At 46.2% G+C, this 12759-nt stretch overlaps 1 protein-coding gene across 1 annotated transcript in view; it reads right to left on the bottom strand.

Moving 5' to 3' along the window:
- The window catches only part of PTPRQ (protein tyrosine phosphatase receptor type Q), a 377099-nt gene that overhangs the window by 198429 nt on the left and 165911 nt on the right, over window positions 1-12759 (bottom strand). Inside the window, exon 26 of the mRNA XM_066589856.1 lies at window positions 12041-12213. Within this exon, the coding sequence (XP_066445953.1) occupies window positions 12041-12213 (173 nt within the window). The remainder of the gene's footprint in view (window positions 1-12040; window positions 12214-12759) is intronic.

Genomic DNA, 12759 nt, shown 5'->3' with positions numbered 1-12759 from the left:
CGCTGCCACCCTGCGCTCCCTGCAACATCGCTTTAATCTGCCAGTGCACCGACTGCTGTGCGACGTGCCCACACGGTGGAACTCTACGCTCCACATGTTGGCTAGGCTCTATGAGCAGCGTAGAGCTATAGTGGAATACCAACTCCAACATGGGCAGCGCAGTGGGAGTCAGCCTCCTCAATTCTTTTCAGAAGAGTGGGCCTGGCTGGCAGACATCTGCCAGGTCCTTCGAAACTTTGATCAGTCTACCCAGGTGGTGAGCGGCGATGCTGCAATCATTAGCGTCACCATTCCTCTGCTATGCATCTTGAGAAGTTCCCTGCAAATCATAAAGGCAGCCGCTTTGCGCTCGGAAACAGAGCCGGGGGAAGACAGTATGTCGCTGGATAGTCAGAGCACCCTCCTGTCTATATCTCAGCGCGTTCAGGAGGAAGAGGAGGAGGATGAGGAGGATGAGGAGGAGGGGGAAGAGACAGCTTGGCCCACTGCTGACGGTACCCATGCTGCTTGCCTGTCATCATTTCAGCGTGTATGGCCTGAGGAGGAGGAGGAGGAGGAGGAGGAGGATCCTGAAAGTGATCTTCCTAGTGCGGACAGCCATGTGTTGCGTACAGGTACCCTGGCACACATGGCTGACTTCATGTTAGGATGCCTTTCTCGTGACCCTCGCATTCAACGCATTCTGGCCACTACGGATTACTGGGTGTACACACTGCTCGACCCACGCTATAAGGAGAACCTTCCCAGTCTCATTCCCGAAGAGGAAAGGGTTTCGAGAGTGTTGCTATACCACAGGACCCTGGCGGACAAGCTGATGGTAAAATTCCCATCCGACAGCGCTAGTGGCAGAAGGCGCAGTTCTGAGGGCCATGTAGCAGGGGAGGTGCGTAGATCGAGCAGCATGTACAGCCCAGACAGTGCAACAGTCTTTAAGGGCCTGGCCAGCTTTATGGCTTCCCAGCAAAACTGTGTCACCGCTCCCCAGTCAAGGCTGTCGGCCGGAGCACTGTAAAAGGATGGTGAGGGAGTACGTAGCCGATCGCACGACCATCCTCGGTGACGCCTCTGCCCCCTACGACTACTGGGTGTCGAAGCTGGACACGTGGCCTGAACTAGCACTGTATGCCCTGGAGGTGCTTGCTTGTCCTGCGGCTAGCGTCTTGTCGGAGAGGGTGTTTAGTGCGGCTGGGGGAATCATCACAGATAAGCGTACCCGCCTGTCAACCGACAGTGCCGAGAGGCTAACACTCATCAAGATGAACAAAGCCTGGATTTCCCCAGACTTCTCTTCTCCACCAGCGGACAGCAGCGATACGTAAGCAATACGTAGGCTGCACCCGCGGATGGAAGCTACGTTCTCTCTCACCATCCAAAACGGGGACATTTCTGCTTCATCAATCTGTGTCTAATATTCCTCCTCCTCCTCCTGCTCCTCCTCCTGAAACCTCACGTAATCACGCTGAACGGGCAATTTTTCTTAGGGCCACAAGGCTCACTCATAATTTTTCTAAACAATTTTTAGATGTTTCAATGCTCTGAAAAGCGTTGGAACTTTAACTTGAACCAATTTTTCGTTAAACTGGGCTGCCTCCAGGCCTAGTTACCACTTAAGCCACATTAACCAAAGCGATTAATGGGTTTCACCTGCCCTCTTGGTTGGCCATGGCCAATTTTTTTCAGGTACATTAGTACTGTTGATACAGCAATTTTTGTGGGCCCTCGCCTACAGTGTAATCAAATAAATTTTTAGCCCACCTGCATTAAGCACGACATTACTACCTCAGCTGTGTTGGGCAATGCAATGGGATATTTCTATGTACCGCCGGTGGGTTCCAGGGAGCCACCCATGCTGTAGGTGCACACGGAGTTTTTACTACATCTGTACACTTGAAAAGAACCCCAGTCTGACTGGGGCATGCAGTGTGGGCCGAAGCCCACCTGCATTAAGCACGACATTACTACCTCAGCTGTGTTGGGCAATGCAATGGGATATTTCTATGTACCGCCGGTGGCTTCCTGGCACCCACCCATGCTGTAGGTGCACACGGAGTTTTTACTACATCTGTACACTTGAAAAGAACCCCAGTCTGACTGGGGCATGCAGTGTGGGCCGAAGCCCACCTGCATTAAGCACGACATTACTACATCAGCTGTGTTGGGCAATGCAATGGGATATTTCTATGTACCGCCGGTGGGTTCCAGGGAGCCACCCATGCTGTAGGTGCACACGGAGTTTTTACTACATCTGTACACTTGAAAAGAACCCCAGTCTGACTGGGGCATGCAGTGTGGGCCGAAGCCCACCTGCATTAAGCACGACATTACTACCTCAGCTGTGTTGGGCAATGCAATGGGATATTTCTATGTACCGCCGGTGGTTTCCTGGCACCCACCCATGCTGTAGGTGCACACGGAGTTTTTACTACATCTGTACACTTGAAAAGAACCCCAGTCTGACTGGGGCATGCAGTGTGGGCCGAAGCCCACCTGCATTAAGCACGACATTACTACATCAGCTGTGTTGGGCAATGCAATGGGATATTTCTATGTACCGCCGGTGGGTTCCAGGGAGCCACCCATGCTGTAGGTGCACACGGAGTTTTTACTACATCTGTACACTTGAAAAGAACCCCAGTCTGACTGGGGCATGCAGTGTGGGCCGAAGCCCACCTGCATTAAGCACGACATTACTACCTCAGCTGTGTTGGGCAATGCAATGGGATATTTCTATGTACCGCCGGTGGGTTCCAGGGAGCCACCCATGCTGTGGGTGCACACGGAATTCCTATTGCGGAGTTGTACCTGCCTGTGACTATTTATAAAAAACCGCGGTCTGACTGGGGCGTGCAGACACCTTGACAGAATGAATAGTGTGTGGCACATAGGTTCCCCATTGCTATGCCCACGTGTGCAGCTCCAGATGGAGGTGGCACAGGATTGGATTTCTCATTGCTTCTGTACAGCATTGTGGACTATCAGCCCGCCCCTTTTATGGGGGGGTCGCTGCCTAGCCATGCCAACCCTCTGCAGTGTGTGCCTGCTTTTCCTGTGGCAGACGCACTTATACATAGACATGAGGGTGGTGTGGCATGAGGGCAGCTGAAGGCTGGGCAGGGACAGTTTGGTGTGCGCTGTGGACACTGGGTCGTGCGGGGGGGGGGGGGGGGGTTGGGCAGCATGTAACCCAGGAGAAGTGTCAGCGGAGTGTCATGCAGGCAGTGATTGTGCTTTGTTGTAGGTAGTGTGGTGCTTAGCTAAGGTGTGCATTGCTAATGAGGGCTTTTCAGAAGTAAAAGTTGTTGGGAGGGGGGGGGGGCCCACTCTTGCCGGTATTGTGGCTTAATAGTGGGACCTGTGAACTTGAGATGCAGCCCAACATGTAGCCCCTCACCTGCCCTATCCGTTTCTGTGTCGTTCCCATCACTTTCTTGAATTGCCCAGATTTTCACACATGAAAACCTTAGCGAGCATCGGCGAAATACAAAAATGCTCCGGTCGCCCATTGACTTCAATGGGGTTCGTTACTCGAAACGAACCCTCGAGCATCGCGATAATTTCGTCCAGAGTAACGAGCACCCGAGCATTTTGGTGCTCGCTCATCTCTAGTAATCACACATGCAAGGTAGTTATACTGCATCTGTCTCTCCCAGGCAGAGAATCACTGAAGGGCTGGAGAGCTGAACAATAATGAGTGCCTGCAGGCAGCAGTGAAGCATGGTGGAGGTTACTGGCGCTGCATTTCAGCAAATGGAGTTGGAGATTTGGTCAGGATTAATGGTGTCCTCAATACTTATCCATCATGCAATATCATCAGGGAGGCATCTGACTGGCTCCAAATTTATTTTAGCAGGATAACAATTCCAAACATACAGCCAATGTTATTATGAACTATCTTCAGTGTGAAGAAGAACAAGGAGTCCTGGAAGTGATGTTATTGCCCCACAGGGCCCTGATCTCATCATTGAGTCAGTCTTGGATTACATGAAGAGACAGAAGTATTTTAGCAAACCTACATCCTCAGAAGATCTGTGGTTAGTTCTCTAACATGTTTGGAACAACCCTCCTGCTTAGTTCCTTCAAAAACTGCCCGTGAGTGTACCTAGAAGAATTTATGCTGTTTTGAAGACAAAGGGCGGTCACATCAAATTTTGATTTGATTTAGATGTCTTCTTTGTTCAGTCACTTTGGATTTTGGTAATTTCCATAAACATTCCTATTTTTGAAAGCATTGTTAATTTGCAGTATTTGTTCCACGTCTGCCTAAAACATTTGCCCAATATTGTATGTTGGTGAAATATTCTATGTATAGCAAGTGCCAGTGTGCCAACTTTAGGGCAAAGAAATAATTACTGTTCTAAGGATGACTACTGTGATCACAGACAACTCAGAAGATAATTTGGTGCTCAAGCCGCCATGATTCTAATGAAAGGTCCTACGGTCACCTAGGTTTGGTTCAGTAGAACCTCAGCATGTCCAAGTCTTACATCTGGTTGCTAAAATGCAGCCAGATTACAGCCATGTAAAAATGATCTTACTGCCCATAATTTCATTATAGGGAGTTAACGGCTTAAATTCTTTTTTTTAACTCGGCACGAAAACTGCTGTGAGCTTGTAATCTACTGAAATTAGATCCAAACTGTGACCTTGGGAACCATTTCTTTACATATCCATATACCATGTCAGGGATTGAATTTCAGCAGTATGTTTATAACAAACCTATAAGCTCTTGTACCAGGTTAAATGAACAGAAGTTCTTAAAGGGGTTTTACGGTTTTATGTAAACAAAGCCTTACCATACCAATGTGCATACATTAAATATGTCAGGATTAGTCCCATTCTGGTTGGTAGTCCATGCAAAAACATTGAGACACATTTATTAAGACCGGCGCTTCATATGCCTGTCGTACTGAATAGTGCACTGGAGTATATTGCTCATAGCTGGTGTAGATTTGAGTCCTTCACACATGGACAGTCGAAGATGCGACACATTTATTATGAGAATGTGCCTCCTACTAAGTATGTTGCATCTTACTTCAGTGTCACTGCACTAAGACTGGCATTTGCAATGTCTGTTTTAGGAAAGATGCCCCAAAGCATATTAGAAAGTTACTTAACATTTAATTATACAATGATTAAACTAGTTGTCTCACAAATACAACCCATTTATGAAGCCAGCCAAACAAGCAGTAGTTTCTAACCTAAAACCCCAAGTCATGTGATGAGCTGTTATTGTGGGGAAAAGTGGGCAACATGAAACAAGTCAACCTAATTCTTAGTTACTTAGCAGCTCTATGTGCCAGCTTAGAATTCCCCCTCTATAAGATCCATATGGTACTGGTGTATCTTGTCTCTACCAGAAGAACAGATGTAGACCTGGATTGCGTGGGTTGACTTACAGGGAAGGGGCTCCCCTCTGGCCTTCCATCTGCGCTCCTAGTGCCTCTGTAACGCTCCTGCCGCAGTCCTCCCACATCCTCTTGTGGGCCAGCTGTCAATCTTCCCCCAGCACTCCGCTGTCACTCCACCCACGCGTGTAAAATTATCGGCTCCTAAGTTCTGGAGAATCCCTGTGCCCATCCTGGTCCTGTGCTAAACGCGGCCCTGCTCTCACATGGAAGCATTTAGGCTACCCTGCTGTCGGCCGCTGTCACTTTCCCCACTGGCGTCCAATGTCTCCTCCTGTCCACCACAGACGCTGATGCCAGCCCTGCAATCCTCCCGTCCACGTCAACGCTGAAGCCGGGACCACTCTCAATTTCCCCGGACCATGCAAGCTGTCATCCGCAGTCTTCACCCGGCATCCAGGTAGCCAATCATTCAGTTTTACTCCACCAGCACACACCCTTGTCTCCATCCACAGCTCCGGTGGAGACAAAATGCACCAGTACCGATCCATACACCCTAAATTTATGTGCAGTGGCAAAATTTGAACTAAATGGTTAAGCTTTTTCCATGGATTTTGGTGCAGATTTGCAGCAGATTTAACCTTTCTAATTGCAAACAGTGAAATAAGCAGTGAAATCCTCAACAAAGCATTGACTTGCTTCAGATTGAGGGTAGTTTGCTGCAATAAAAAGTCGGCCAAAAATCCCGACAATCTGAAGCACTGGATTCCAATGCATTTGTTCAGATGGACCATTTTCCAGCATGTAAAATCGATCGTCTGGAAAAGATAGCAGATATGCTGCGGATTCCGTCCGGTCGCTTTTACGCGTAGCCAGAAAATATAGGTCTTGCCCTATTTTTGGCCGTAATCAGTCAGCAGCTCCCATAGAAGCATATCGGAGCTGCCGGCAAGAGGAGGGGGCTGGGGGAGGGACTAAACTCTCTCCCCCTCCCTTTGCTAGCAACTTCCATAGGCTTTTATAGGAGCTTCTATTGCTGTGATCAGCCGGCAAAGGGAGGTGCTGATAGGCGTAGGTTTGTGCAGCATTTTGTACATACCCGCGCATGTACATCTTTGCACCTCCCATAGACCTCTATGGGCCTCTTTGATGCACAAATACACACAACATAGAGCAGGACCTATTTTTTTGTGCCCACAAGAACCACGCGTGCAAAAAGAAGAAACGAGAATGAACCCGTAAAAATCAATGGGTTCTATTCTCTGCGTTTTGTAAGTGGGATTTTTCCACATGTATAAACCCGTAAAAATAAGCTTGTGTAACACAACCCTTAGGTTTTATTCCCACGAGCGCTTATACAGCGAGTTTTCACGCCCGGGTGCATATTTACGGTACCTATGTGAAGCATTGTTTTCTAATGCAGTCATTCACATGGGCAAATACGCTGGCAGCGCGAAAAGAAGAACATAAACGCGGCCGCCGCATATACGCTCAGCCAAAACATAGTTCTGGAACTATGTTTTGGCCAATATACACCGGCGGGTCCTATAGACTCCTATGAGAGCAGGGTAACAAAAGGGAGGGGGAGGCATTTTTGCAGCGTCCAATTCTGCGAAAAGCTTACAGGTCCTCTATGTAGACACTGGAAGGCATCCCAAGGATTTTAGCAAAGTGAGTGTTTTCCGGATTGCGGCATATTTTTCCGCTAAAAACGATGCTTGCAGTCGTGTGAATGGACAAGAAAACACTGGCTGTGATCGTGAAAAAAACAGCCCTTTCAGGCCCTTATACGGAGTAGGCGTGAAAACATAAAACCGCCATCGCCGTATATGAGCTTGTGGGAAAGAGCCCTTAGAGTGCTTTTACATGAGCTGACTTATTCTGCAGCGTGATTCTGCAGCATAGATAGATATGCTGCAGATTCCGACTCCGCAGCATTTTAGAAGAATGTTGCGAACTCATCGTGGAACTTGTCTGCACCACGTGGAGTGCCTGTGTGAAGGCAGCCTTTAAAGAAACCATATTTACCCCTTAATCAACACTGCGTTGCAACCCTCAGGTGCTGCTAGTATGTATGAACAGAAAGCAGCATCCCTTCTATTCTACATTCATGTAGTCCTTACTTTTGCAACTTCTGGCTGCATATTCTTAGCAATGAGTACACCTCAAAAATGATTCATTAGGGGGCTCTGAAGATTCCTTAATGATCATATTATAAAGGCAACAGATTTTACCCGAATGTCCCTTTAATTCTAATTCTTCTAATAACAATTATTTTACCAGGATATCACAAATGAGCCTCACACCTTTGCTTGAGAAACTACATAAAAATAGATCGGCTCACTAATCCGTGTTTAGTTTTGGCTAGCAATGAAGATCATGCCGCCATATATGCTATTTTCATAAGGACTGCCACTTAACAAGCTATGGCACAAAACAACCATGAGGTCTGTCATAATTGCTGCAGCAGATCCTTCATTTAGCCCATGAACAGACAAGCCTGAAAATCTTCACAGCAGCCATGAATGGATTTATTAGGGGCCCCATGAATAACCCGCTAAAAAAAGCTACAGCTGAAATGCTGGATTTTCCGTTAAGTCGCAGTTAGTGCAGCTGCAAGTGGACTCGTACATCAATCACCGAGACAAGAGCAAACATACAGTAGCTGACTTGTTCACACCCGACCACTTCCAAGGGAGGAAATGGGCAGCCATTGCTCATAAATGGTGGAATCAAGTGCAAAATGTATAACAATTAGATAAAAAGTGGCAGACTGAAAAACACATGACATGCTCTATTTTTCTGCACATTTGCGCATGTAAGGCTGCGGTCTGTCCGAGATCACACAGTGAATTGCGTGATTTCAGGGGCTTAATCGAAAACACTTGAGCCTAGCGACTCAGCTGACCTGTCTCCTGAGTCAGCTAACCTGCTTGCAAGCAGTCTGCCCTGCTAACTAAGTAGGCAGTCCGGCCTACTCCAACCGCGCTGATATGAGCGGCCTCGGCAACACAATAAAGTACAGTAAAATGGGGCCATTTTGGGCGTAATAAGCAGTGCATATACGATAGCAGGCATATATGCACTTCACCTCATGTGAGGCCACCCTTAGGGTTTACTCAAACGAGCATCCTGGTACGCACAAAATCTGTGCCTGCAATGCACAAGGATAGAATCCATTGCTTCTAATGTGTTCATTCTCACTCTCACTTTTGCGCACGCATTTTGCACGTGGAAAAAAAAAAGCAATATGCTCTATTTTGTGGCTTAAAGAGGTGTTCCACCCCCTCCAAGGATGCAGCACTGACGCAGCTAGTGCTTCAGCCCCCCAGCCACCTACTATATAAAGGAAGGGAGCTGCGTCACAGCTCAGTGTGGGCAGCACAACAGCTGCAGACCTAGGAGAACGCAGCAGCAGCCTGATGTAACGTGGTGGCAGTCATTGCAGTAGGACCCGCAAAGAGACTAGGGGACAAAGAGCAACACTTGATGGGGAAGCAGCCATATTTCTGGGGTAAACTGGCCCACAGCATGCAGAAGGAGAGGTATTCTACCTCCCTGCATTGCCTAATACCATGGCGGCGGTGCTGAACATACCCCATGGATGCTTTGAGTGGTGTGCGTGTCAGACATGGAACAGATGAAGAGCGGATCAAGCAACAACCGGGATTTTGAGTCCCTGGGACTGCGTAATGTTAAAAGGTAAAAGCAAGGCCTAGCGTAAAGGGTTAACCCTTTTCAATCCAATTTGTATCCTGATTTTCCTAGGGGCTTACTCTTTTTCTGTCGTTATACAATGGCGCTATATGCTGGCTAAAGCCAGTACTGCATGAGGTGACATGTTGGATAGGCTCCGACAGCAGAGAGGCTGGCAATATACAGTAAGAGAACCCTGACGGATGTCTTCCAACATCGGAGCTGTACAGCCTTAAATCATAATGTCTTCAGACGTCAGACAGTGGATTGGAAAGGGTTAAAGGCTATGTGGTAGTAATATTATATGGTTACAGTATGATGTTATGTAAAGTGGTTACATTGATGTGTAATTACATGATGTGCTTAGGACCCAGGAAGTCTACTGGTGCAGCGAGGCACATGACGTAGAGCGGTAATACGGATTTGAGTAATGAGATGCAGGAATTGAACCAGCTTTAGTGTGTGGCGACCTCTGGATACAGAAGTGACTTCTATGACGTGTGATGCATACTACCTGAAAGGATGCTGCTCCTAGGGAACAAGTAATGCCTACAGGCACAGATGATGGATGCAGGCAGACAAGAGAAATTGCAAAACATGCTGATAACTATGTGGAAATGTCATGTGCCTGGCTGCCTCCGGTTCCATCTATCATTGCCGCGTCATCATGCATCCTACAACAACGGCATATACCACTGACTTGTTAATCTCCTTTCCACTTCCCTCCCCCTCTCTTTCCCGGCTGATCGCGGTAATAGAAGCCTATGTGAGCTGCCGGGCAAAGGGATGGCAAGCCGCTGCTACAGTTCCTCCTCTTGCTGGCAGCTCCCATAGGCTTCTATGGGAGATGCCAGCTGATTGTGGCAAAAAGATAAGACAACACCCATCTTTTCCAGTTGTGTGCAAACGCGGCCAGCCAGAATCCGCAGTGCATGTGCTAAATTTTACGGCCAGGCGATTTTACACACTGGAAAATCACCCATCTAAACGAATGCAGTGGAATCCCATGCTTCAGATGGTCGCGATTTTCAGCTGACGCTTTATTGGGTCAAGATAGCCGGAATAGAACGTTCGTGTGAATGAGGCCTTACAGGTCTATATTAGGCTTCCTACACACGATCCAGCGTGATATCGGCACAATATTGGGCTCGCCAATCTGCGATTTATCTCGAGATGTGAGGTGGTTTTCATTAACCCCTTAGGCTACTCTCACACATGAGCTTTTTACCGCAATGCTTTGAAAGCTGCACTAATCGCGGTACAACACTTGCATTGATTTCAATGGGGCTCGCATACTTGTGCTCGAACACTGCAATTTTCTAGCAACGTCTGCTCTATTTTTGCGTGTTTTTGCACTTTTTTAACGCACCTCATCATCCATCAGAATGATGGGGCACTTTAAAAAACGCTATTGAACACAGATACTGAAAATGAAGCCAGATACAGGATATATACTACAGGAGCTCCTCTATATTGCAATCTGGCTTGCTGCATGCTACCAGGTTAAATGGCAATTGAGCCTTTCCTGCGTATATATCCTGTATCTGGCTCCATTTTCTGTGAGTTATGTCTTTGAGCATTTTTTTTCACCTCTGCGATTTTATGAACACAGTTACTGCGTTCGAAAATGCTAATAAAAATTACGGTAAAACAATGCGATCAAAATTGCGGCGTTTTACCAACGCCTTAAAGATCAAGTGTGGTAAATATATGGCACTTGGTCCTGGCCCTTAATCCCTGCTGATAGTGGAAATATAGTGTGGGATTAAAGCCTTTGCTCCTGTAAGCAAGCAGAAGCAGGTTGGGTTCTCAGTTGTCAGTCACAGCTGGGAACCCAAAGGAGAAGCGTTTAACAGCTTCTGACCACTCTTTTCATGGCTACATAGCGTTCAATGGGTGCTATGCACTAAAAAATGGAAGTAGAATTTTCACTTTGCGGGCGATCATGTGACCGCCAGGTGTGCCTGTCATAGCAGAGCTGCAGGGTCCTAGTAGACCCTTATCAGCTCTGTTAGTGACTATGGATGCCCCAGCTACAGGGGAAAAGTGTCAAATAAAAAAAAGAAATACAATGTGAATGAACACAGAAGTCTTATATGACGTCATGGGGGGCATAGATGGTTAAAAAACATTTACAAAAATAAGAAAAAACAACTACAGAATAAAATAAAAATATATGTGTAAAAATGAAAATGACTCAAAGCCGACGCCAACCAAAACCGTCACCATGGCAAAGTGAGAAACCCATTCCCATACTTTATTTTAGCGTAAATATACTAATTAAAAACAAAAACCTACAATTTTTTAAAAAAAATATTTTTTTTTACTTTTTACCCCCAATAAAACTAAAAAATGAGGGGAAAAAGTCAGAGAAAAAAAACATAAAAAATAGCCCTATATGTCATGGAAAAAGACACAGCAAAAAATAATTTTTGGTAGCTGAAGGTTGCAAAAAAAAAAAAATAGGTCCTTCTCTATGTTGTGTGCATTTGTGCAGCAGAGAGGCCCATAGAGGTCTATCGGGGATGAACAAATATGCACATATGTACGCGTGGGTATGCACAATATAAGGGCTTATTCAGATGACCGTATATCGGACGGGTATTCACATTGGCCGATATACAGCGTCCCTCTCGGCAGGGGGAGGAGGCTGGAAGAGGCGGGAGCAGTGCACTGAGCTCCCGCCCCCTCTACGCCCCTCGGCACTATTTTCAATGGGAGGAGGCAGGCGGGGGCAGAGCTAAGTTCTGAGACAACAAGTGCGGAATTCAAGCCCTATAGGGATAATACTGTGATGCAGACGTCTGCACAGACTAATTCCATCCTGAATAAAAGACCCCTTTTAGGTGTTGATTGATATCAAGTAGGTGTAAACCATCGTACAGAAGACTTGCAGTGTAGACCAAGCGTGAAAACACTCAGAGCAATAAGTGATTACTAATTGTTCATTGCAAAAAGATTAACATATTTGTCAAAGAATAGTTAAAAAAAAACAGTACCTTATATTTTCCTGTGAGAATTCGGTTTTCAATGGGCATTCCTGATTCTTTTACAAATGCTCTAACCCGGTATTGAGTAATGATGCCATTTGGTTGCTGTGGTCTTCTCCAGCTAACGGTTATAAAGTTGGCTTCCACTTCTTTTGCATTTAAATCAGATACAGCACTGGGTACTGGAAAAGTATAAAGGCAGAAAGTGAAAAAACTCAGATTTGACACATTTATTAGTAAATGTGATTGGTTTTTGCAACAGGATGAAATTAAAGTTTAGTAAAAAATGTTGCAGTTTCATCTTCTGCAGTTTCTACATATCACTGTATATAGAAAGTGCAGTCTTAGGATCCTTTTACATAGGAAGATAATTTGCCTGTGCTAATGATGACTAACTGAAAATGAGCATGTAAGTCAGCACTTGTTCCCTCCGTGTATACGGGCAGATTATCTACTATATGTTGACAACCAATCGTTAACATGATCGTTCATCCCCATACAGCAGTCATTGATCGGTGCAGACGACCAGTGAGCATTTTTTATGCTCACCTAAATGACATATTCAGGCAAAGAAGTGTTTGCTCGCTTGTCCGCTGATCATTTGTTCTTTTACATAACCGAATTGTCAGGCAAATAATCGTACTTATAAAAGTTTGCACCCACTTAAGAGACCATGTAAAAGGACCTTTAATCTTAATAGATAGAGCCTTTATCTCTCCTTTCCTGCA

Source organism: Eleutherodactylus coqui, chromosome 2, assembly GCF_035609145.1.
Source record: "Eleutherodactylus coqui strain aEleCoq1 chromosome 2, aEleCoq1.hap1, whole genome shotgun sequence".
Classification (NCBI taxonomy): Eukaryota; Metazoa; Chordata; class Amphibia; order Anura; family Eleutherodactylidae; genus Eleutherodactylus; species Eleutherodactylus coqui.
The sequence above is the reverse complement of the archived record's forward strand: the minus strand, read 5'-3'. Positions and strand labels throughout refer to the sequence as shown.